We start from the raw sequence: 26,454 nt of genomic DNA on the forward strand, positions 1-26,454 counted from the left end.
GAGCTCCCAGGAAGTGCTTCTCACTCCAGCAGTAGCACTTCACATAGGTGTATTTTTCAGGGCTCCTCATGCACGGGTTCACACTACAAGACACAACGTGGCTCAGATGATGTGCTTGCTTCTTGCCTGGGGATGGAGGCTCCCCGCTGCCTCAAGGAAGCCTTGCACAAAGCCCAGCTAAGAGAACACCACAGGCTCTGCAAACATTCAAACTCCACTTACGTGTGTCCTGTCCTCAGCCAGGGCTCCAATGTGTGCATGGTTTGATCCCTGAGTGGAGAAGTGAAGCAAATGGCCTCTGCACAGAGCATTAGCTCCAGCCACCCTTCCCATGGGCAAAGGGACACATCCACCTCCTTACAGCCTGTTAACAATCTGAATGCTTTTCCTCCTTCCCAATAACAGAGTTGGGAAGGAGCAGAGGGTGGCCTCAGAGGGTGTTAGCACATCGGTTAAGAGGCTGCATCTGACCTGGGCCTCTCAAAGCCTTCCCCTTGCTCCAGTCTGGGCCTGGGTACCCCACCCTGGTCAGGGAACCGATACCCAGCCTGCTGCCAATGGGATCCCCTGCAGCAGGCACAAGCTCCGGGAAGTGCTACAACATGTGCATGAGTAACTTCCTCATCCCATCCCTCCGGGCTGGGACATGGAGCCTGTCTCTGGCCCAGGCAAACCCACCTCACCTGCCCACATGGCACTTCAAAGTCCAGGCCTCTGCCAGCTCTACCAAAGCTGTTGTGTGCAGCTCTCCTTAGGTTTTGACATGCACACCAGCCTCCAAAGGCCCTGCCCCCAAGCTGTCTATGCCCACACTGGCTCCCCTTCCTTCACAACATCAAACTAACACAAACTACTTGTTCTTCACCTGTAAGACCCTTCAGAGCCCAACTTTGCCCTACCTGTCAACTGTAATGCATTGCTGGGCTACCAATCCCCACTCCTGCCTTAGTTACACCAGACTGCCTTGCCCATCAGTCCAGTTGTTAACCTTGAGCATCTCTGCACTGCCTTCCATGCTATGCACCCTACAGAAATGGAAGATCTTTCTGGAAGCTCCTATGCCCACCAGCTCACGTCCCTGCAAAGCCTGCAGGGCTGTGGCACCCAAAGTGTATGACAGCACATAGGCAGTCAGTATGCAGCATCCACTGCTCTGTGTGCTGAGCAATAGCCTGGCTCTTACCTCCTCTTTCCCCACTCACCCACTTAATCCCTGTGCCTCCAACATGCCCACATCAAAGAACCTTGGTTACAGACACGCAGCACGGACAACAAAACCAGCCCAAAACCAGCAGCAACAAACCAGTGTCAGAACATGCAAGTGACTGGTGCAGTGCGCACTGCAATGAAGAGGAGATAGAAGAAATCCTCTGCTAAGAGAGGAAACTCTTAGACACTTTGCTCCTGATAAAGCTGCAAACCATAAAACCCTTATGTAGAGCAGTATTTCTTTCATAAAACTGACCATCGTGCTTAAGGTTAAATGAAGCTCGGTTAAAAAGATGGTTTTGTTCTCTGGTATGGGTGTTTCTGTTGTTTGTTTCACCAGAAGACTCTAACTTGCCCCTGCTGCAGGCTGGGGCCTGAGCACACAGCAGAACATCGCAACCCTGGTGAGAAACATGCACCAAGTAACAAGGAGAAAAAGAGGAAAGAGATGGGGTTCGAGCACATCAGCAGTGAGCAGATGAAAGCCCTGGATAAAGGGATTGCAGCACTACTGAACTTGTTCTGCAGGGAGCAGTGGCACTGGGAAGCAGAAGTAGAGGCTGTGACAGCACTGCCCGAGAGCAGCGGCTCCTGATGCCATCTCCTGATGCCTCCTGGCTGTACACAGCCTCGCTAAAAGCGCCTCTCCCTGCCTGTCTGAAGTCACTGAGCTCTTGCTACACCACGTAAAGGCAGATGCTGTCTACTTGATGCTCTCTTCCTATGCGGGGTTTGGAAGGAGCAGCCTCACCACACCACCAGCTCTGTGTTCTGGAGGCACCCCAGAAGCAATGTGGGGGCATGGGGTGAAGCTGTCTCAGCGGCCAGCCCAGACTGCACAGACACGACTGACCAAGCATGGTAAAACCCAGCCTTCAAACCCAAACTGGGATGTTAATAATGGAAAGTTCTTAATCCCACTGTTCGAGCGGTGCTGCAGCAGAAGGGGAGCTGGTGTGCCCCAGGTGACACTTGTCCTCACACCTTCTTCCCTAGGCGCTTTCCCCTCAGAACCAGCAGGGGATCTGCAATACCACTGTTCATTACTAATTAATTCAAGATACTCTGCCCTTTCCACCTCTGAATTAAACATGTGGGGCCAGAGCAGCTCTCATGGCAGCTTTCACAAGTCTGTGCTGAACAAAACGGGTGCAGGTTTCTTCATTAGGCAACAATTCCAGGAAAACCCGCTGTCACTGCACAATGAAGCACTATTATTTTGTTCTGCTGAGCAGTCAAAGTGATCTTTAACCAGAACACACTGTACCAGCACAGTGTTTTCTCCATGTGCTCTCCCTATGGCCTAGGCTGCAGCACTGATCACTTTATAGCCAAACACCTCAGCAGCTAAAGAAGTAATGTGGTTGTCTGCAAACAGAGAGGTAAGAAAGCTCTTGGCCTTATAAGTGCAACGTTTATGTCTTGCTGCTGGTGCTACCTCTCACAAAGGTACACACGTTCAACATCAAACCCAGCATTAAAGCCCATCACTGCATAGTCCCAGCATAGAGAAGTCACCTGCAGACACCAAATCATCTTTGTACATGCAGTGCCTGCCTTTGTCTGCCTGGGAATGGGAAAGGGGATCCACAAGGCTGCTGGGTTTTGAAATGCAGGCTGGGAAAACACCAATACCATCGTGCTCATGTGCAGCCCTTACAGCTTGTGAGCAAATCCAAACTCTTCAACCCAAGCCACAAAGCATGTAAGCAAGCTGTAAGATAGTAGATGCTGCTCTACCATGAGAGGAACAAGAGCACTCTGTATCCCACTCAAAAGCTATAAGGAGCCATCATCCATTATTTCCAATTAAAACACAATCAATAATCCCCATACGCAAACGGAGGTAGCTGGAGGGCAAAAGAGCTTTCACAGAGTCAACCCAGCCACTTACCTGTATCTTCCTCCCTTACGCAAGTGAGAGCCTGCACCAAAAGGAACTTTGCTTTCTCCGTGTGCTTTTATCACCAATAAAATAGTGGCTTGGGTATTTCAGCTGTCACCAGACTTCAAAGCCAAGAGTGCCTTGAAAGGAATGTTATCAGACCAGCTGAGCCCACCAGCTGTGTGGCTGTACAGTTACCTTGGCAATAGTTACTGCATCCTGGCAGGCCTGGCCTATAGGTCCTGTACCAAAATGGGAGATTAACAGCAGTGCCTGCCTGGAGGAACTTAATCTGGACAAGCTCCTCCACCACGGTAACACCAATTACTGCACTTGCTGATCACCTACAAAGAACTATGTGGGATTAAAGTGAGCTGTCAGCTGCACTGCCACTGCCAGCACACAAACAGCCACCATGTGGCACTGGAATGGGTTGCCCAAAGAAGTTGTGAATGCTCCATCCCTGGTGCTGTTCAAGGCCAGGTTGGACAAAGCCTTGGGTGATGTGGTTTAGTGTGAGGTGTCCCTGCCCATGGCAGGGGGGTTGGAACTGGATGATCTTGAGGTCCTTTCCAACCCTGACTATTCTATAATTCTGTGATTCTGTGTGTGCCTCTGCCCTGGGACCAGAGGTAACAGCTCCGGCTCTACACCGGCTCCTGTACTCACCGATCTCCCCTGCAACAAAGCAGAACACTTGTGAACAGAGAGAAGATAAAGGCGGCTGCAAACCTGACAGAAGGAAGTGCTCTTTGGAGAGCAAATGGATGGGAAGCACCTCCAAATTAAAACCTGGCAGAGCACTACAGCAACCGGTGCCCACAAGCAGCTCAAATACCAACAAGGTCTCCCTACTTCCTTTCAGTGGAAAAAAAGGATAAATAACAATCATTGTAATACTATAGCAATATGGGATGCTGTCCTCTCAAGAGCAGACACCCGGGTGACCAGCAGACTTGGGAAATCCCAGTGGAGCAAGACATCCACTGAAAATAGCTCTAGAATCAAAGTATCAGCCAGGCTGGAAAAGCCCTTCAAGCTCACCCAGTCCAACCGCTCCCAGCACTGCCAAGGCCACCCCTGCCCCATGGCACTGAGGCCTCGTCTCCACGGGCTGTGAACCCTTGCAGGGCCGGTGCCTGCAGCCCTGCCCTGGGCAGCCTGTTCCAATGCCTGAGCACCCTCTGGGGCAGGAATTGTTCCTCAGCTCCATCTAAACCTGCCCTGGGGCAGCTTGAGGCCGGTTCCTCTTGTCCCATCCCTTGTTCCTTGGGAGCAGAGCCCAGCCCCTCCTGGCTCCATCCTCCTGGCAGGCACTTGTAGGGAGCCATCAGGTCCCCCCTGAGCCTTCTCTTCTACATACTAAACTAGAAGCTGCTGCTTCTGTTTAAAGATTGAAGAAGGATTTTCACCTGGAATTCCTAACTGTAAAAAGACGTTGAGGCCTTTCAGGAACTTAAGCAGTGTAAAGTATCAGCTCCTGGAGCACGCAATCCAGACTGGAGTACACAATCCAGGTACAACCCCCTGCTTCCAACCCTTGCTCCAGACCCCAAGGGGGTACTGTCAGACCACAGCAGCGATTCATCGCACACAGAGGAACTTTGCTCCTAGCAGCAGTTGTGAATGGGCTGGTATCAAAGTGAAAAGTTGGGTAGACCTGTGAGCGCCTTCACTAGCACACTCCAAGTGGAACCTCAGGAACCTTTTAACTTCAAGCTCAAAGCAGGACCTCACCGGGAAGGACGGCGGGCATGGGGAAAGCCTTGGCAGCATTATTGCCTCATTAAAGGTGACCTAAAGGGAAAGCAGAATTGGATTTGTGCTCTTTCATGTTCCCTTATGATACAAAAAGAAGGGCTAATTTTCCTTTTACTTCTTAAGAGGGTTCTTCCTCCTTATTTATGCCGGGAAGGTGATATTCAAGATGTCATGGAAGCAAAGCCTGATGAGTGGAGCAGCAACACCTTTTTTATTCAAATGCTTTACAGCTTTAACATCTATTTGAACCAAAGACAAATGAAGGGAAGAGAGAACCTGGTTTTGTTAAAGACTTAAACGTGCCCCTTCAATAAAGTCAGCAGTTGCCTACTCATAAAAAGTCACCCAACAAAAGAAGTCATCCAACGAAAAGAATAATGGATTTTATCCTCTCTTTTTAATCTCACATTATTTACCTACCTCAAGAACGGCAAAAAAGCCAAACAATTTCTTCTACATGCCTTCCCATGATAAAAACCAAGGCATCCAGGAAGGAAATGAGAACGAGTCCCCATCTCCTCCTCTATCCTCATGTAACCTGGTATAGAATGAGGATGCTTTGAATTGCCAGCTCCTCTCTGGGTGAGGCCATGCACAGGATACAATCCTGTTACAGTCAGTTATCAGGACATGGGCTTCCTCAAACCATTTACTCAGTTAAATCAACATCTTGGTTCTTTTTTCCTGTAACACAAGGAAAACAACCCAAAACTACAGCAGCGCTCACAAAGTGCCACCACAGAAGGCTGCTTGGAGGCACGTCGAGCCAGCTCCCACATGAAGCCCATCAAAACCCCAAAGCCACAGGGTTTCCAGTGCTTCAAACCAACACTTGCAGCCCTTAGAGAATGCAGCAAGTACTGAAAAAACACCCCAAATTTCTATCCCTTAACTTAGAAAAAGTTGTTCAGCCAAATGATCGTGTATGGAATGGACATTAAATATTGGCTGTTCTGAAATCACAAAGCCAAATCCTCACACACGTCTTTGAGCCCAAAAGATGACGTGCAGCGATGCTGTCTCTGTTTCAGGCACTGAACAATTTCAGAGCTCCAGGGCCACGGTCTACAGCAAATAATGATGAGAAGGAGACAAGTGACAGGCTGGAAGGGTGAGGAGCCAGGAGAGAATGAGAAGCGTGGAGAAGATCACGGGCTGAAGATGAATCACAGCTGAAAGGAGCAACTTTGCTTTCAAGTGAGCTGGGAAAAGCTTTATTCCCAGAGCCAGTGGGACCGCGGCTACAGGAACTGCTGCACCGACACAGGAGATAAAGCAGGCTCAGAGAGAGCGTCTGAAGCTGGAGTTACTGGTTTTGGTGAAAACTGCCATACAGAACTCTAACAAACTGGTACAGAACCCGCAGCTATAACCAGTACTGGTCAGCTGTAGCATTCAGTGTGAGGAGAGGCAAACCAAAAGCACTGGCAGCTCCAGAGATCCAAACTCCTGAGTTCTTCTGAAAAAAACTATAGTACCAGTGATGGCATTAGGCGGAGGGAGCCACCATTCCCAACACTGCTCTTGCTGGCACTCTCTGCAGTTTAGGGAACTTAAACCCCAAGCCTCAGGTTTGAATCCTCTTAAAACTACAAACAAAATGGAACCAATCCCAAGATTTGCAACATTTTAGATTCATTTTCAAATGAAAAGTGGGGTTTGTTTCCTGAAGAGCGATTCAAGTGGCTTTAATTCCACTGAACATCAATGCAATCCATGTTTTAAGTACATGGCCATGTGTGACTGCAGGCCATGTTAAGAAGCGGGGAAATGGGAACATTCTACTGTCTGGAAAAAACTACAGCCTAAGTCTGATTGAGCTAACACAGGGATATTACTGCCGCAGGATAATTCAGGAATACAAGCATTTTAGCTGCAAATTAGGCTCAAAAGGCAGCAGAGGAAAACCTCTCCAAGGGCAATGAGCTGCTCTCTGAAGGACAGGCTGCTCTCAAGCCATGCAGGAGCAGAGAAGCAGCGGTGAGGGCTGCATGAGCAGCTGCCCTCGAAACTGTCTGGTGAGCACACACCTGCATCCATCCATCTGTATTCCGCCAGACATCAACATTTATAAGGAAGCAGCCACCACTGTACAAAAATCAGGCAAAAGCAAATTGAGACTCAGCACCAACAGCCCTGCCCTGAAAACTGATGTGCTACTGATACCCCGGCCCCAAAAGTGGCGACACCAGGATCCGGAGCAAGGCTCGTACATCTGCTGCAGGAGGATCTGAACCACACTCGGTAAAACCTTATTGCTAAAAACACAGTGTTATCAGGCAGCCTTTGCAGCACCAGCTTCCCGGCTAGCGGGGCTTTCCCTGTGCTTATTCTAATGATACACATTCAATTACTCCAGAAAAGAAAGGAATCAAATCAGAAACATCTGTAGTTTGCCATATAATTACTGGATCTTCCCCACGGAGACTGACCTTTGTAACACTGATACCGGGACCTGAAAGGCTAAATGACAGGATATGCGTGTGGTTTAAATGTAGAACATGATTACAAGGAATTAAACAGGTGCTGGTTATTGTCCGTCTTGGTGTACGTTAACATAAGCGCGGAGTTTATGATCTTGCATTTAATCTTTGTGCTCAGTATGTAGTAGCTGAATTTACTCACTGTTAGCAGCCCCAAAGCACTGAAATGCCAATGTTTGGATGATCTAGTAGAGTTGAATACGGGGTTTGAGGTTAATATGCAGCCGTTGCTTTTACCTGTAATAGGAATCTTTTCGACCGCGCTTTCTTCCTTGCTCTCATCTTCACACCAGCTTGGGACTTCTGGATGTGAACACACCATAATGAAAGGCATTTCAAAGTGGCAGTGATCAGACTGGTTTGGTTGCTTTTAAGCCCTACTCCCTTTAATTTCTCACTTTTGTTATCTCTTGTTTATTGATCTAAACTATCCATTACCGCCCTTAAAAGAGGCGCCTACTGTGAACTTTGCTGGCATGTGCGGCGGCGCTGCCTCTCTGTAGCTTCCAGGGAAAAGGACAAGCTACCCAAATGCCTGAAATAATTTAAGACCCGATGGGATTTAGGAAACAAACAACGCGCAGTAACGCCGCGGCCTCGTGCGGCAGCGGCACCGTTTATCACACCCGCCCTGGAAGAGGAGCTTAAATCAAAGCCTCCGTCTCCTCCGCGGATAAAAGTCGCGTGAATTTAGGAGGCCTGAAGCTGTTTACATTTGCTGTGCAAAGAGCACTGCAGCCTAATTGCCTGTCTCTTCTGGACTTTGATGTAAGGGATGCTCCGAGAGCAGCCCAAGCAAGCCGTTACTACAGCAGGCTAATATATCGCTTCCTTATCTAAAGAAATTAACTGGGTTTTCACAAGCGTGTTCACCTCAGAGCCAGCACCACACTCAGCAGGAGCCCTTTGAGTTTTGAGAATTTGTCTGTGGTCTGGCTTTATAGTAAAAGGCAATGAATATACCCCAGCACTGGTAAACTTAGATGGTTTTTAGATACATGCACACCTATAGATATGTTTTATTACCAGCCACAAGGCTTGCAGACAAAATAGCTGCGATGGGCACTGCTCGTTTTAAGTAACAAAGTATGATATATTTAGGAAAATCCCCTTAGGAGTATACATTAATTCACCAGTCACTACAGTAGAGCCAATTTGGACAGAAATACCGAGGGAAGAACAGCAGCTCTGCGCACACAACCGGCCCTTTGCACACTTGTTACCTTGTCCTCCAATGCCGGTGAGCCCAGGAGCGTGTTCTGCCTCCTCTGTCTCCCTGGCGCCGTTCGGGGTGGATGACAAGGTGCTGCATGAGGGTTCGTGACTGTGAGGAGATGACCTGTCCCCGCTCTCTCCTGGAAGGGCCTCTCCCCACCCGGGCAGAGCCTGCAGCATTAGAAATACAAACAGCCACAGCACTATTATCCTTGGTCTGCAGCGGTTTCCGACATACATTTAGGCTAATCTGTACTTCATGCTGTAATCTGTTTCCAGGGTGGTTTTTTAGAGGGTAAATTACCTCTGAGTTAAATCGGCGCTAGCTCAGGAACTGCAATTCTGCTTGAAGTAACACCGACTCTGAATTGTTCCTTTAATCACTAGGCTTTCTGCAGACTCTATTCCTGCCTCCTACAATCAGGGTAAGCAAATGGAAGGGTGCATCAAATATACCACAACAGCCTGAGAAGAAATCTCTCCCTTTCAGCACACAGCAATAAGGCAGGTTAACCAGAGCATTAGCAACACCTGCAGCTTAAAACAACACCGGGACCAATGAACCTGAGGGCAGAGAGCCCAAGGCACAGCTTGCCCAAGTAGCCTCAGCCTGGCCCAGTTCCCATGTCAATCCCTGTTATTCCCGCAGGCTGGTAAAGTTTGTTCTCTCCTGGCAGTGTACACAGCCCTCTGCAGTGGCACTACTCAGACCTTCATAGCTAAGCCTATTACTGACATAAGAAATTCAAGTTGGAAACCAGTACCTTTACAGGGAGTAGAACTGACCATAAACATGGCTGAGTTAAAAGCAGGCTTAAAATAAAGGAAGCACTTCCCAGGTTATATCCTCCACCCGTGTTAAGTGCTGCTTGTGGCTTTACACAGCTCCTGAGAGCAGGGGAAATCACCTTCCTGGCAACTGAGTTTACATGTACTGACCCGAGGGCACGGAACAGCTTCAAGCCAAAGCATTCTAGACACATGGGAAACTTTCATTCTCCTGCATCTGCCCCCTCCTCATAAATCCATATTTACTCAGGAGCCAAGAATGGCAACTTTTAGTCTTAAACAAATAGCTTGCCAAGATTTTCCTTTCTATTAAACTTATATATGGGAAGTCTTCCGGTGTGAACAAGGAGCTAAGATGCAAGGGAATAGAAGGCAGACATAATTTAGTGATGAGAGACAAGGAGGAGCCTTAACCTGCCCGAGGGGAGACTGAGCTGAGCTCTTAGGCAGAAGCTCTTCCCTGGGAGGGTGCTGAGGCGCTGGCACAGGGTGCCCAGAGAAGCTGTGGCTGCCCCATCCCTGGCAGTGCTCAAGGCCAGGTTGGACACAGGGGCTTGGAGCAAGCTGCTCCAGTGGAAGGGGTCCCTGCCCATGGCAGGGGTTGGAGCTGGAGGAGCTTTAAGGTCCCCTCCCAACCATTTCATGATTCTATTCTACGCAAGCTGCTTGGAAATAAGGTGTTCCAAAGTAGAGGACAGATCCTGGCATTACGTTTAATTGACTGGATGCACTTAATAGGCAATCTAAATGTTAAATGCATATGGTCCACAGTAACACGTAGCAGTAAACAGATTATTGCTGCACAAATTCACCCATAAAGCTCATGTTACTGAGCTTTGACTCTGTAAAAGTTTTGACATGCAATTATAAATGGATGTATTTGTTTCTGTCGCCAGCACAGTGCTACATTCCTTGCTCATCTCTTCTACTTGACTGACTGTTTTAAGGACAGAATACAAATGACTTATCCACATAGAGAAAGAGAAGTTACCCTGCCATAATTGAGAGTGTACAAATGACTAAAATAGTCTATCTTCGTTATTTGATTCAAATGCTATTAAAACTAGAATATAGCAAAGCAGTTCCAGCTGCTCTTTAATTTCTCATTAAATATTAGAGGGAGAATATTTCTGACTTTGTCTGGGTTTGAAAGAGCTGGTTTATAACCTTCTGTGTTAATGTTTAAAAATACATGAGCAGGCTGCTATTTGTAAAGATCTCTGCGTATTCAGGCTACCAAACATAACTCTCTTTAAAAGAAATAAATAGTAAAATACATCATGCATGATAAAAAGCTACTAAGCCCCAGAGAAAGACAGATGATAGAAGCCTCATGATGGATTCACACCACAGCGAACGTGTGGGCTTGTTTAAATAACTGGTTTGAAGGGTGGAAAACAGACACCTTCCTGGACACTGTTTTCTTTGTGGGGTGCAGAGCTGTACATATTTGCCCTGAGACAACTGAAGAACCTGCATTCTCTCCTTGACCATCTCCAAAGCTGATTAATGAGCACAGCCTGCTTGTCCTTCCCCTCAAAGCCCCCTCTCTAGACTGCATTAGCAGCACAGGGCCCAGCTTGCCTTAGCAGTGCCAATCAGTCTCTGGGTGTAACTGATTCAGGTATCACTGGATGCAAGTCCCAACCTGGCCATCCTGTGCCAGCAGGCGTTTGAACATCTCCGACACTTCTTCTGGGAGCTGAACCTGATGCTTCCTCAGGAAGAGGGCATGCTTGCTCAGGCAGGGCCGCAGCACATCCATGTCCCACCACTGCTCCGGCCTGAGGAACAAACCCAAGTGCTGTCAGTGGGACACCCCACGTACACCAGACACACACAGGCACCACAGTGGTCAACCTGCAGCAGGAAAAGCCTTTGCACATTTTGCCCTTAATCCCCACTTTCTCTTTCAAAAATGTTCCAAGTGGAAGACGTTAAGAAGTCGGTTGTGACTTCCATAAACATGGGAGGATGGGCAGGGACCATCGCCACCATCTCTGACCCCAGGCCCGTCCTGAAATCCAGGATCAGGAGACATTAAACCCCTCCTGCAGCCCCCAGTCCCAGCTTGGGCAGGCCTCACTCACTCCATGAGGTGCTCTGCTCAGCACCTTCTTGTCTTTTCTATATTAATAATCATTTCATTGTTTTTGTGCAAAAGTGCCTTTTCCTTCAATGCACAAACTACAAACACTGCCATCCTGTTTGCCAAAGATGTTTGTTTCTCCAGTTGCTCCAATGAAGTTTGGCAAACAGAAGAGTGAATTCCAATTAACTCCACGAGTGTTTGTCCCCAAGAAACCATTCAGGAGATACAACAAGGTATTAGTGCTCACAGGCATATCAGCCTCGACAGGAGAACCAGGTATAGCTAAATAGACCATTCTTCAGCGCTCACAAGTGCCCCGATCCTGCTAACACTTGAGCATTGCTGAGCCTCGAACAGGGAGGAAGGTCTAGACAGAAGCTAAGTAAGAAAGAATGGAAATTGTTTTCATTACTGCATTAAAGAGACCTTAAAAAAAAAATAAATCAATTTTCACTTGTCCTTGTGGCAAATGCACAGGAAAGCAAAAACCCACTTTGAATAACGGAGGTTATTGTTTTTAAAGGCTATATGCATCTTCTGCTTCACAGGAAAATAATCTGCTTCTCAAAATGACATTCCCCATCCTCACGTGCCCGAGCCTCGCGCTAAGATCACACAAATTACTGGCTGAGAGGTCTCTGAAGTTAATGTGTTTCCCTCCCTGCCGCAGCAGCCTGGGGAGGGGGCTGCTGCCAGTGGGGTGAGACGGGGGACCCGGCCCGAGCGCTGCCCGGAGCGGTGAGGTTCACCAGCACAGAATGGAAAGGAAAACAGGCGCATTTGTTTAATGTCCTCGTTTGGAGCCGCGCAAAGATCAGCACCCAGACATCTTCATGTCCCAGTGCGGTCGAGGTCTGGCCCGGGCCCGCTTTCCCTGCCCCAGAGCAGGCTTGGGAGGAAAGGAAAGAACGTTAATCACCCTCGCAGGCAAGTTTTGTGTCTGAGGTACCTGCTTTGCTCTTCATCCTCTGCTCTGCCTCGAGCCTGGAGCGTGTTCTCGGGTAGGAGGCAGCCATCCAGTGTGCTCTGTAAGGAAGCCCGAAGATGATGCAGGACGACAGCTTCACATGCTTCAAGGTCACCGTCTTCCAGCCTGGTGGCCCCACTACAAAATGAAGCAGGTATTACAGGCAATGGCTATGTAAAGCCCAGGCAGCAGCCTGGCTTTGAAGGCAGAATGTGCAACACCCCTCGTGGCTAACGGGCCAGCCCAGAGGGACAAACATCCGTGACAACGCTCTCCGCAACAGGGAGGTCAAACCCAGCCCTCAGGGAACACCAGGTCCAATCTCACACCTCTACTTCTGGCAGGGAGAGAGGAACCTGCACAGGTCCACTTGGTGAAACCACTTAATCCCAGTTTATGGAGCCTGACCTATAGCTTTAAATAAAAGTATAAAGCCATTCCCAGCTGCTGGAATGAGGAGCCCGTGCTGCAGAGGGGCAGTGAGGGCTCTCTGAACCTGGGGTTGTTAAGATGTGGGGTTTGGCAATACTTGTTGCTCTTTTACCTTGCAGAAATGATTTGCCTGGTTATTGCTGCCTACCTCAGTAAATCACACTAGCATGGGTAGCTAAGGGGTGCTCTCATTCTTGGCAATCAGTATTTGCTTCTCCAAAGGGGGGTCTGGAGCAAGGCTGCAGAAAGTGCTACGTTTGGGAAAGAGTATTTGTTGCAGTAATTTGCCTATGTGCCTCTAAGTGCCATATTTCAGCTCCCTGATGACAGTAAAGCGGCAGGAGGGGAGGGAGGCCTCTTAGCAGTGTTTGTTTGCAGGAGCCTGGGTGCTCTTTGCACCGGCCATTTGTCACCGCAGGCCTGGCTCGAGCCTCAACAGGCTCCTGCAATGCTGCTGGGTAACGGCCTCTCACCGCCCCAACACTGCTACAAGCGTGTGCAGCCAACACCAAACCTACCCCAGGCCTCACTGCATGTACAGCAGCGAGCAAGAACCCAGGGAGGGGGCGAGGTGTGAGGAGGCACTGCCTGCCCCCCAGCCCCGCCTGCTCCGGGGGGAAGCAGCATTAACCTGAGCAGCTCCAGCGTCACCATGTGCTCGCCCTGGTACAGCGCCTGGCGCCGGGGGCTCCTCCTCACCACGTCTTCTATCTGCTCCAGTGCCTGGGAGAGGGCTGCCAGCATCCCACGGGAGCTGCGGAGGGACAGCAAACAGGGCTTGAAGTGACCTGTATTGGACAGGTACTTAAATGCATTCCCATCACACCAGCTGGAAAACACACCCTCATTTTAGCTTTTCAAAGCAAAGCAACAGCACAAACCACGCAGCTTCTTGAGCTCTATGAGGAAGGAGGGGAAAGAAAGGCAAGCACATGAGCACATCCAAAAATGAGCCAGGGCCTGAGACACTGCACTGAAATCACCCCCGCACCGAGTGGCTTAATTCCTTCACCACCATCGCAACAAATCTGGTGACCACCTACAGGTATGGGGACATAGCTGGGACCTCAGAGGGGTTCTGATGAAGCTGCACCTCTATAATGATGCAAATGAGGACTTAAGACGTTGAAACAATGGAGCAGGCTAATCCTTGCACAGAGGTGTAAATGGCTATTCAGGTCCAGGCCGGCTGCCCGCTTTGTTGGGGTCTTTCCAGGCCAGGTCTCCACCAGCAATGCCCCAGCTGGGCCTGGCCTCAAGGAAGATTTGCTTTCTTTCTTCCCCACCATGTGGAAGCTGACATGTTTATACAGCTAACCCTGCGGTACAGCCCTCCAGCGACAAGCACCAAAACTTGGGTCATTTCAGCCTTGTTAAGCTGTACCCAAAGTTGTGTTTCCCTGTGGGGCAACAGCGAACAATGAAGTGGGGGCTGTGGCGCATTTAGCCGAGTTTCCTAGACATTTAATAAGCAAAACAATGCCAGGGAGATCACATATGCAGTTAAACAGCGCTTTTTCTTTCCCCCCAGTCTCACAACCCCTGTGTTTCAGCGGCCGGCTTGTTTCCCATTGTTTTCCTCCCACTGGGTGGTCCTTCCAGGGTGCCACTCGAGAGGGATACAATAATAAAAAGGGAAGGGGAAGGAAGGGACACCAACATAAAGCAAAACAAAATGTATGACAATCTGCAGCAGGCTACGGATCAGAGGTCAGCAAACAAGAGGTCCTTCTCTTTTACAGGTTGCTTCCTGGAAACAGTCTGATTAAGCTGACAGCTTGAATTATGTGTTACATTTTGTAATGCACAATCCATCTGTGCTAAGTCCTCTTCAATGCAGCTGAAGCAGCACAGGCATAAGCTCTGCCTTTTTCCACCCCCTCAGCACAGGCCTTAAAATAGTCATCATCTTTCCCTGCACTAAGTCTCAGAGACCCTCTTCCCCCAACACCTCCCGCTCTTCGGGTTTAAGCCCTTAAAGAAAAGGGCTGGCTGCTGTAAGGAATGGTGAGAGGAGACAGAGCCTTTCGCCTCCACCTCACACCAGCAACAAGCAGCCAAGGGCAGGAGCTATGGGGTGGCTTCATGGAGTGTGAGCAACTCTGGGGCTTCCATGGGGCTGCTCCAAGCCAGGCAAAGCCCCTGCTCACAGCATGCTCCTGGGCTGAAAACAGGACAGGAAACACACAGCCCAGGCTGTCAGGGGGGTCTGAGAAGGCAGGCCCAGTCTGAAATGCACGTGGACAGCCTCGGATCAACGCAGGCACCCAGCAGTGCTCTGAAACACTGCAGTGGTTTGGCAAACATCAGTATTTTTAATAACTAAGGTGGCAGAACTGCAGCACCCTCCAGAGAACTGCAACCAAGGCCACACCTTAGGCTAAACAACCTTTCACAGCAGCATCACCTTGATTTGGCTAATAGCTCAGTGATGCTATCACAATGACTGCTCTTCTAGCTGGAGAAGGCACTCTGAAACCAGGCTGAACTCACCCAGAGGTGAAATACAACTTGCAAACACTTACTGGGGGAGAGGGGGAACCCCAAAACTTGATAAAAAAAGAGAGAATGGTGTCTCTGCAGTGAAGTACCAAAGCCATTTTCTCCAAAAATGCAACTTGTGACTTCCTGACAGGAACAATGGTTTTGGTTTGCCTCTTGAGTAAGCTGCAGCCTCTAAACACGAGCTCTTTTCAGCTCCATCACCTGCACTGATTTCAAACCATACACCAGAAGTGCACGAATGGCCCCAAAACAACAGGCGAGGGAACTGTGCTTCATGCGAATGCCCCAGCAGCCGCCCTGCTGCAGTGGGAGAGTTCAGGCTAGATATTTCAGTTTCAGATGACAAATGTGCAGAGGTCTGCATAATTTCAGCATATTTCTTCAGCCAGCCCAGGAATTTAAGATGAAAACCCACAGGGCCTGAAGCTGTGCCATGATGAATTCAGACCAAGAAAAGTTGCATCCCCGTAGTTGGTGTGATTCATGTAATTGAAATCCTTGTACTAACAACTTGGAAACTTCTCCCCAAGGTTTTCAGCTCCCGAGGTATTCTGCAGGCCTCCAGCATGCACACTGGATTTCATGGGCATTGGGAAGATGGATTTGGAAAGCCCACCCGGTGACGAGCACCAGGGGAAGGCTGCTTCCCCTCCATGAGACCTTCCCTACCTGCCACCTCTGAAAGCTTTCCTGTGGTTTCATTTTCAGGTAGAACACACCACAATTGGTATCCTTCCCGCAGGAGCGGCTCACGGCAGCGATCCCGCTTCCACGGCCTTGAGAAACAGAGGCATTCGGCTTGGCATAATGCAGAGGAAGCCTCCCCGTTCTGGTTTCAGTCGTGCTCTGGAGATAATGCGAGCAGCGAAACCTTTTGTGTAATGTACCTGGGCCTCGAGAGCATTGCACGGTGCTTCCATCGCCCATGGACTGCGGGAGGGAACAAAAGGTTAACCTGCCACCGCTCCAGCGGCAACTTCCCTGCGAGCTGCTCTGCTTAACAGGTGGTTACAGCAGAGACACTGGGTAAAAGCTATTTAGATGTAAATTAGATGATGTTCCCATAGCAAGCAACAGCCTGATGCAAATGGGACATGATAAAGTTACACGAGTGTATATTGATGGCTGTGAGTTTCTGCTCAACCTATTAAAATACAAACTAATATTGATACCAGCACCTAAGACTCCTGACCAGGAGCACGGGAAGAACAGATGCGTTCAGCTGCAACCAACCAAAGAGGAAACAAACCAAAGCCTAACTAGCAACAGAGTGCACCTCATTCTCCAGGGGTAAAAACACTGCTTGCTTCTGTACACGGTCTCTCCGCACCGCACAGCCACCACCTAACCACCCTCTATCTAGCTAACTGCTCCAGCTAGGGCTGCCCTGCACACGAACAGTGCTGGCACATGGCAGGGAGCCCCAAAGGGAGCAGCACCTGCTGGAAGACAGCACACTCCTGCAGAAAAAGCTTCCTTAAGCATTTCTGTTGTGACTGGAGGCAGGAAAATGCTGGTGAGGAGAAAGAAGGGTGTTGAGGAAGCAGAGGACAAGGAAACAGAAGTGTGCTGCTGAAGGAGAGCAGGCAAAAAGGCGGCAGCAGTCAGAGGTCATTAAACTGTGTGGTCAGGCAGGAGCAGGATGGCCGGGGTGAAGGGATGTGGACATGGAGCACTGCAGAAGGAACCGGTGGCAAACAGACTTTCAGAAGAACTAAGACAGGAGATAGAAGCAGGAGGGATGCTCCTGTAGCAATGCAGCAGGACAAGGTGGGCACCCAGGAAGGGACAGCAGCAGTTGGCATGGGGCTGTTTGAGCACAGTGAGGGAGCAAAGCCAGCCCTTCCCTGTGACCTGAGCAAGCCCCATGGACCAGCCCACAGTGGGTATTGCCCCAGCAGGACAAGGATGTGCTTCCCTGCCCTACAAGGGTGCTGCAAAGCCAAAAGCCCAGCTGTGACTGACACTACGGCCAGTACGCTGGCAGTGAAGTTGCTGGCAACAAACCCCCTCCACTCTGACAGGATAACAGAGGACAAGCCATGTGTCCGCATGGCACTCCCCTCGTTCCTTCTCTTGTTCTCAATCTATTTCCAAACAGAATGCTCAAGAAATTTAACCAACTGGTAATTGTGGTTCACACAAAATACACTGGATAGTAAACTAAGTACCATTACAGATAAATGTTAAGTACTATTATATACACCAAATCAATAGGTAAGAAGTTTGCCCAGGCATCAGCCTCCAGGGCATAGGCTAACAAATGAGTACCAGCAGAGCAGAAAACACACAAGGACATACCTGCCTGGTGCTGAGCTGACCAAGGGCAGCTCCTCCTGCTCCACGTGAGGGTTTGGTGCATGCAGTGGGGAGTCTTCTGCAGTGTGGGCATCCCTGTCCTGCTCCCAGTCTGCCACTGGTGAGGCCAATCCCTGCAGCACACTTGGCATCATCTCCTTGGTGCTGGCAGGGCCTGGCAGCACAGTGCTGATGTCCCAGCTCAGCTCCTTAGGAGTGCACCAGTTACCCAGGCCTGGCTTCGGTCCTGTAAAATTAGTAACAATCAGAAGTTATTCCCAAAACGTTAGCAGGACCAAGGAACGCACCGCAGCATAGGGCATAAACTAACATCACGACACCGCTTGTTCACCTTTTCCACTCCACACGTGTGAGCGAGCATCCCTCTGCTCTCCCTGCACTTCGGGTTTCCCTGCCCGAGCCCCGTGTCCTTCCATGCTCCTCTCGCAAGGGGGAGTGCGGGGAGGCTCCAGCCCTTTAGGCCTGGAGCTCCCGGCCGGCAGGGCACTGCTCACACACCATCACCGGTGGGCACTGCTCACACACCATCGCCGGCACAGCGGGCACTGCTCACACACCATCACCGGTGGGCACTGCTCACACACCATCACCGGCACAGCGGGCACTGCTCACACACCATCACCGGTGGGAAGAGGAATTCACTGAACTGTCCCTGGAAAACCAGGAACAGAGATGCTGGGAAAAGCTTTTCTTAGCGGAAAAAGTGCACTTGGAGAGGCTGCTGCCATGGACATTCTTAAACATCGCAGAAGAAACTCATGCCTGGAGGCTTTCAGACTGCAGGGTCACATTAGCTGCCTTCTCTAAGAGAGAAGAGTATGGGACTGAATCACGCTTTGAAGACAACAGACACACACTACTGATCTTTCTACAGAGTGCCAAAAGCTAATGGCCCAGCTACTGCTGTAACCAATTGGTATTGCTACGGGAATTCCCAGTTTTCCACAACATTCACCACGGGTTTGAATTACCCAGCACTCAAACACCTGCTGATGCTACAGCACCCAGCAGTTCTGCTCATCCCCGTCCTGGAGTTCCACTGGAACCGAATCACTCCAGTTTATGCCAAACAGTGGCTGGTGCCAGCGTGGGCTCTCAGCCCGTTCCCGAATTTGTGAGGCAAGTACGGGCAAGAGAATTGTCACTCCTGCACCTGCTGGGGAAGGAGGACGGGGGGGAACAGGGGCGTTTCTGCAGTTCGGAGGGAAGAAAGGGGCCATTTTGTTTCATTAACCTGGAGGAGAACAGGGTTTGTTCCTCCCCACACGTGCTGGTGCTGTGTGCGGTGCCAGGGAGCAGCAGGAGAGGCTGGCGAGCCTGGGATGGCACAGCCAAGCGTCTTCATCAGCTCCCATTGCTGCAGAGGGGAAGGACAAGCTCAGGAGAGCTGGAACAAGCCAGTCCCTCCGCACATTCCAACCTGGAGCATGTTGGCCTGTGTGCTTTGCAGCGGCAGACGTGGAAAGCGCCCCAGACAGCCCAAGGGGATGAATGTGCTGTTTGACAAAAAGCCTGGTTTGATTTTAGACCCAGCTGCACAGATTCTCTGAGGGCACAGATACGGCATCCCAGAAATTAAATGGGTATTTCTCTCGCAGACACGATGCTGGCCACCTCAGCCTTTCCCATGGGCAGGAACCAGCAGAGCCCAGGGCTGGACTGGTCTCCTTCAGTCCAGCAAGGACAGGCTTCCATTACAATGGAGAAGTAGCAAATGCATCAGATGAAAGAAAATGGGAGGCAAACAAATTCCTTAAAGAAAAAGGAATGGAAAAACCAAACCTCAAGAAACAGGATGCCAGAAGACCCCAAGAACAGAAGAGCATCTGATGGGGATGCCAGCTTTCCTCTATAAAGAGACTCACAGTCATTACTGGAGAGCATCATTAGGGTTACCACCAGTTTCCATTATAAATAGCTCCATTTTAGCAACTGTTACGGGGCTTGGAAAAGTAGCTTAAATTGAAAATTGCTACCTTAACTGGCAAGGCAGCAGAGAGCATTCCTGCAAGGTCTTAAAAGAGGAATAAACTGTTACTTAGCAAGAAGCCTTTGTCACTGTGACTTCAAAGACAAGCCCAGTAGCTTACTTCAGAGGAACTGACCAAGCCAGTAAAACAGGAGAGAACACATTTTGTCAAGATGGGGGAAGAAAAAGAAATGAGCAGTTGGAACACCGTCTTTGACGGCAGCACACCTCATCCCAGAGCAAGAGCATCTCAGCTGGGAGCATCACTGCCTTTCACTGGAAAAGCCCAGCACAAAGCACAGAACCACCAGCAAGCAGGAGTGAATCCAGCCACAGATGGGGAAATCAACCTGGAACACAAGGGATATGTTCTTCCAGTGAAACTGGCGCACATTAAACCTCTTAACATGGGGATGAGACTAAAGACAACTGTGGGCACAGCCACAGCAGTGAATAAGTCTTGACTTTTTAATAGTGAACATGAGTAGGACCAGCCTCCAGCGAGCCCCTGCCTGTCCAGATGAGCAGCCTGGGAGGAAATGGAATCAAAAGGAAGAAGAAAACAGAGAGGAAGATTGCCACCGTGCTTCAAGCCCAGCACTGGAGAGGCGAAGGACAAACCGGCAGCTGCGGGCACTGCTCTAGTTGGGTGCTGAGCAGAGGCAGACAGGAACGCATCCCGCTCTGCCTGGGATGCTTCCCTGTGGGTGTTCCTCCTCAGGGGTACCTGGTTTGCTATCAGAAGCTGAAGAGATGAGCTCCTCAGAGTCTTCCTCATTGGCAGCCACGTCCCCAGGTCTCGCTGCTCCCTCCACTGATGCATCCCTCTCTAAATCAGTGCCTGGGCTCTCCAGACCAAGTCCTTCAAGTGATGGAAGGCACAGAGATGGGTCAGGCGCTGAGCAGCTCTCTGTGGGCTGAGGGCGGTTCTGCTGGGTGCCCAAACCCCCGTCAGCTGAGACGGCTGATGTGTGGTGGCTCGTAAAGCCTGTCACTGGGTCATACAGTTGTCTTAGCACGGTTGTCCTGGTGCCGGTTCCTGCCCATGGCGTCTGAAAAACACAGGCAGGAGACAGCGTAAGGAAACAAACAGGCAGCACACTGCAAATGGACCTTCTGGAGCAGGGCACGCTGGTTTCTGGAGACAAACGTGTCACCAAATGCAAGTACTTTCTATAATGTTATTACTACACGAACACTTGGCACACATTTCTCACACCCTAGTGAGGGAACAACAGCCTGGACCTCAACTGAAGCTCTGTGAGGCGAAACAACTGGTGGCAAAAGCACACTGCACCTCCAACCTGACTACAGGGACTGAAAAACGTGAAGGACTCAAACTAACCTAAATGGTAACTTGGTTTTGCAAGCAGGCAAACCTTTAAGATTAGGTTCCTGCAAAGGCTTTTCAGACCCTGACCAAAGCAAGAAGCTGCCCACCGAAGCCATGAGAACACATTGAAGTGACAACCCCGGAGGAAGAGCTGTGCTCTGTGTATGACTGAGCAGGCGCTGGCAGCCTGTGGTTTAGGTACTGCAGCGTTCCAAAGCCAGGACATGACCATTAGGACCCTGCTGCAGTGACCAGGGCACAGCTGCCCCTCTGGAGCCACCCACAGCAGCAGCTCTGAGCAGCCACCTCCTGCTGCTCCTCTCGTGGTCTTCTCTAAAGGCAACGGGATGAGGAAGGGTCCCCAGAGAGGCTGAGACATACATCTGCCATCGCTGGCTTGTCTCAATATCCAGCTTTGCTCACAGCATGTCAACAAAGCAGATAAAAACGAGGCAAGAATCACTGCATTGTCTTCCTTCTGCTCCTTCCTGTCTGTTAAATCACACCAAAGAGGAAGAACAACTACTCAGCTAACACCACGGAGATGAAATCTCATTTTCCACCAGGCAACTTCGGCACCAAGCAGAAACATTTTGAACGGCCCTTTCCTCCAGGAACTGTTGAACTTGCATAAAAACAGTTCTAACAGTAAAAGCACTCTGCTTCAGATCCCAGCGGTTTAATACTTGCCTTTTTTCCTTTGTAAACCTACTCAATCAGAACAATTTAGAAGGAGTGGCTGCCGCCACCACTACTACTAAAAGGTCACCACCAGTTTATGCAAAGCCAAAATTAGCTACCGTAATTCCATTGTTCATACTAAGCAGGGCTTACTGTTCAGCCCCAAATCACAGCAGGAGAATTTACAGTCACCTCCACACCTCTCTCCTCTCTTTCATTGCCTGACCTCTTCCTACCATACAAAGTCAGCTGCCAAGCCCAGCTTAAAGGAAACAAAGGCATCTTGTCTAGTCTGTGACCAAGTTTCATTAAAAAAGCTCAAATTCCACATAACAAGCAGCAGAACAAAAAGCCATGAAGTTATTCTAAGGAGGAGTAAAGGTTTGCTACTCAGATTAAGTTCACAGCTTATTCCACCACCACCGCTCTCGGGTTCCTCCTAATTACTTTTCAGGTGTTGGATTTGCTGCTTTAAAATGACTCTAGTGAGTACTTTATGGATTTAGCAGCTCCTGGATGTAGTGTTCCAAAACAAATGCAATTCAGACAGGTACAAGTGCTTTGCAGAGCCACAGCAGACACATCTCTAACAAGCTCCTCTTTGATTGCAGAGGAAAATCATCTCTTTATCGCCTTTGCATTCTCAAAGCAGAAGTGTGGCAGACGATGCTGGTTCAGGTACTGCTTTTACCACCCAAAACAACAGTAAGAGTGTGTAGACTTGCCCAAAATAGTCCACAAAACGACTGAACTTCATGTCACTCGAGCCGGGAATTAAACACAGTCTCTGCACAAAGCACTCTTACGATCCTCTCTTTGGTGGTGGAGAACAGGCTCCCTGCCTCTCCCTCCCGTCACAAATACAATCTTATTTATTATCAAAGTGGTTTTGAAGAGAACAAAGGTAAGAAGAAAAGTCCCTTCCATTAGGACTTGCACCGCCACCCTCGGGCATCTATCGGAGGTGCTGGTGCCCCACGTCCAACAGCGAGGCTCTGCCAAGGTGCACAAGTCCAAAATGTGCAGAAGACCTCAAGGAAGTGCCCTGAAGATGAAGACTCCATGGCCCAAAGGTTTCCAAAGCCCACGTTACACAGCTCTGGAGCTCAGGAGGACCAATCCTGCACAGGGCATCTCCTCCTCCTTGCAGCCCTGGATTGCTGTCACACTTGGCTTCAGAAGACCAGTGCTCAAGCCCCCTCCATGGAGAATCGTGGTTTTCCAGACAAACACTGTTGGGATAGATGAATTCTGAGCATAAAATTTGGGAGTCCTAAAGGCTGCACATCCCATGGCTCATGGAAGTAGCAGATATTCACACTGGTGGTTTCAGGCCACTGGGATACAGACCATCTCGGGAAGGATGCTTCTGTGGCTGCCCTCCTTAGTCTCCAAGGCACACCACTGACCAGGTCATCACACAGCCGCTGCCATCCTGACCAGCCTGAAGGAAACCACTGCAGGCAAATTAAAACCAGTTCCAAGCTGTGATGATTTGCATCCTGCATACACCACCAGCAACATGTGCTCGCTATGACTGACTGCCACGCCACTGAGAACACTTGTGTTTTGGACATCATAAGCAGATTTTAAGTGGGGGGAAGCTGGTGGGAAATGGGCACAATTAGTCCGAAAAAAATGGAGTTAGATCTGAGACACAGCCCATAGAGAAGGCAGAAGGATGCACAATTCAGTTGCAGCTACCTTTGTATTTAAGGACGGAGATAAGAAGGAGAAAGGACGGGGCAGGGGATGAAAGAGTCCACAATCACATTGTTAATTCAACTAACTAATTAATTCAAGCAAGTAGCTCAACATGAAGGGACAAATTTGGGTATGCATCAAGTTCTTACACTGCCCCCAACCCACCAACAGATGTTCAACATTCAAGTTCCATGGCGAGCCTTTGATGTTCCAGTATCTGTGCAAAGTTTTCCATAGGTCAGAAATCACATCTCCTTCACTGACAGCTTTTAATTGAAGAATCCAGCATTCAACAACAAACTCACCTTTTCACACACGTCTGAATTAAACTCGTGATTCAGAGGCTGCTGGAGGCTGCTTCTATAGGTCAAGGTTGCTCGGGTTCATTGCTTTGTATATTGCAGTTTAAAGAAGGCTCTAAATTCAAGGTTTTTAACTTTTTAATCTACAGGGAAAACTTCCTATAAACTCAGATTAACGACTGCTAATGCACTGAAGAAAGGAAACCAAAAACCTGCCTCCTACTATAAAAACAAAATAGTGTGGCCTCTGTTTCTTTTCTGATAAGAGTCTTAAATACCAAACATTTAACTGCATAATAACATTTACTGGCAGCCAGGCAGCCTGCTTAGCAGATACATAAAGCAGGTAAAAGGAGAAAAAGTTAATTTCTTGGCTGAATGATTCCATCGGTAGCTATAGGGCAAACTAGAAAGTCTTTTAGTAAAGTAGCAGTTGATTCTTCTATCAATCTGCAGCACACATACTCTTCCAAGGAATGCATTAAATATGAAAATCATATCCCGTTATCATCTGTTCCCAGCTTTCAGCCCAGTAAGCTTTTCTTAATGAATGCTGTAGCCTAAGGGACAAGCATGCTGTTGGCTTTGCTGAATAATGGAGTGATGCTGCCGCTTTTGCTTATTCCAATATCGACTGGCTGAGGGGGTTTCACACATAGTCACAAGTGACTACTCTTGCCAGCATGCTCCAAGTTATTACAAGATGTTTTTAGACATTTCATCTAAAAGAGCTTTACTGCTTTTAGTGAAGAAAACAGCTATGGTCTTGAACTGTATCATTTATATGGAGATAGGAGGAGGGATTAGAAGCCTGCATTACCGCAGATATATAGCGGAATACATTTAAGTATTCCTTGTCAGTCTTTTTGTCTGTTCCTCAGATAGGCAATCTCCTTCTGCTGCTTCTGAGGAAAGGTCAAAACGCACAAAATTAGAAAGACACCCTGTGAATCGACTGCTGCATTTTTAACCACCATTCATTAAGAATATGCCCTCCTCGGTCAAGACCGTTTTCACACTGTTTGGCACAAAACCCAACACGAAGATGGATACAAGCACTTGGAGCTCCCCCTCCTCTAATTCCAGTTCTCTGGTTGAAATAATCCACACTTTTTGCCCAGGTTCTTCTGCTTCACCCGGGCACTAAACAATGCTCCACACTACACACGCTGCAGCACAACTGCCCAGCGAAGCCTGCAGAGCCGTGCCTGCTCCTCGCGCGGCAGCACATCAGTGTCACAAAACACGTTACCCCCTCCTTCCCATTACCTGCTCCATGCAGTCCCATTCCTCGTCACCTTCTGCTGCCAAGTCAGCCCCTCCAAGCAATAACACGCGTTTCATTTCTCTTCTGCATGATGCCTAAATGTGAACAAATCCGTTACATAAAATTGAAGGCCAAACCCAAAAACCCCGAAGCACCACAAATCAAAATGTTACTTTGCAAACTGTGCCTCTAAATGCAGTGTCCTGGCAGCAATTTTCACCTGGGCTACGTTTAAGCAGCCAGAAAGCCCAGTTTCTCCTCCTTTTCCTGCTCCCCAGCACAACTGTTGTTGCCTGTACACAATCTTCTGCAGGTTTTTAACACACATTTATTCATCCACATAATTTAGAATCCTACAAAACAGGAATAACTTGTCGACTCCAATTTATTTCATCCCAACAAGCATCTGCAACGTCAGATTATTCCTGCTGTATCCAGATGACGACTCTGCTGCCTCGGGATGAAGGGAGCTTTGGAATTTGGTTTTGTTCTACATACATCAGCTTACAACTCACTGACGGAAAAATGTATGGTAGATGTTAGAGAACAACCCAGCATGAAAGGCAACTTGCTGTGGTGTTGTACAACCAACCACACACACCGTCCTCACCTCCACTCCACTGGTTAATTGACCAGACGTAACGTGCTCGTTGTGGGACTACTGCTTAAAAGCCAAGCACAGGCAGCACCCGTAATTAATCCTGTTTGTTAGTGACTGTAAACCCCAATAACAAGTTACATCAGCCCTGAATAAAAGCACTTCAGGACCTATTCTGTGCCAGGTAATATGCATGAAAATACAGCTTGGAAACAATTAACTTCACTGGCCCTGCTCTTCACTCCAGTGCCGTGTTCAGCGACTCCGTTATTGCCCAGGTAGCAGAAACTGCTCAGAAAACTCTAAACACGAGTTCAGGAAACAGAACCTAACCCCATCCTAAAGATGCTCAGAACAAACTCCCACGTAACTGCTGCACTGTCCCTGAAAGCTGACGTGAATTTACTTGTACTCACACAAGCGACTGACCGACCTGCAGACACAAACAGGGGGGGGAAAAGTGAGTATTTCAGAAACAAAAGAAGTTCTGCCAGCGACAGCCACATAATGAAACGTGCACAGTTATGAAAGCACTCCTAAAGGGCATTCTCCCTCGAGGAAAAGAGAAAACAGTGATAATTTCCTCCTGTGTACTTCCAGAATGGATTCAACAATTACAGGCTCCATAATTCTCACGCAATCCATGACAAGTGGCTCTTCAGAACCATGACACAGAGGCTACACAACCTGGGCTTTGTGAACAGCTCAGAACAAGGAGTCTAACCTGGCAAAACTAAAATGGATGGCACAGGAGCATCAAAATGGAAGCAGTGAATGAAACCCCACACCCAGATCAACCCATGGCACAACTACTGCTCACCGGGTACATTACAACCTACCACTACTCAAACTGGGGTGCGTTAGGGCTGCTCAGGAAAAAGATCATCCATAAAAACAAGAGTCAACCTGCATCAGAGCACTCCCGTCCTGCTCGGCTTTGAGG

General features: G+C 49.0%; 1 protein-coding gene across 2 annotated transcripts in view; it reads right to left on the reverse strand.

Annotated features, from left to right (window-relative positions):
* KIZ (kizuna centrosomal protein) overlaps positions 1-26,454 on the reverse strand; it is a 47,137-nt gene that overhangs the window by 11,278 nt on the left and 9,405 nt on the right. For both annotated transcript variants that reach the window (XM_065682575.1, XM_065682576.1), the window contains exons 4-11: positions 24,916-25,008; positions 20,354-20,678; positions 17,640-17,883; positions 13,465-13,587; positions 12,384-12,539; positions 10,991-11,126; positions 8,562-8,724; positions 7,576-7,641 (exon numbers count right to left, since the gene is read on the reverse strand). In XM_065682575.1, coding sequence (XP_065538647.1) covers positions 7,576-7,641; positions 8,562-8,724; positions 10,991-11,126; positions 12,384-12,539; positions 13,465-13,587; positions 17,640-17,883; positions 20,354-20,678; positions 24,916-25,008 — 1,306 coding nt within the window. The remainder of the gene's footprint in view (positions 1-7,575; positions 7,642-8,561; positions 8,725-10,990; positions 11,127-12,383; positions 12,540-13,464; positions 13,588-17,639; positions 17,884-20,353; positions 20,679-24,915; positions 25,009-26,454) is intronic.

Source organism: Lathamus discolor, chromosome 5 (assembly GCF_037157495.1).
Source record: "Lathamus discolor isolate bLatDis1 chromosome 5, bLatDis1.hap1, whole genome shotgun sequence".
NCBI lineage: Eukaryota > Metazoa > Chordata > Aves > Psittaciformes > Psittacidae > Lathamus > Lathamus discolor.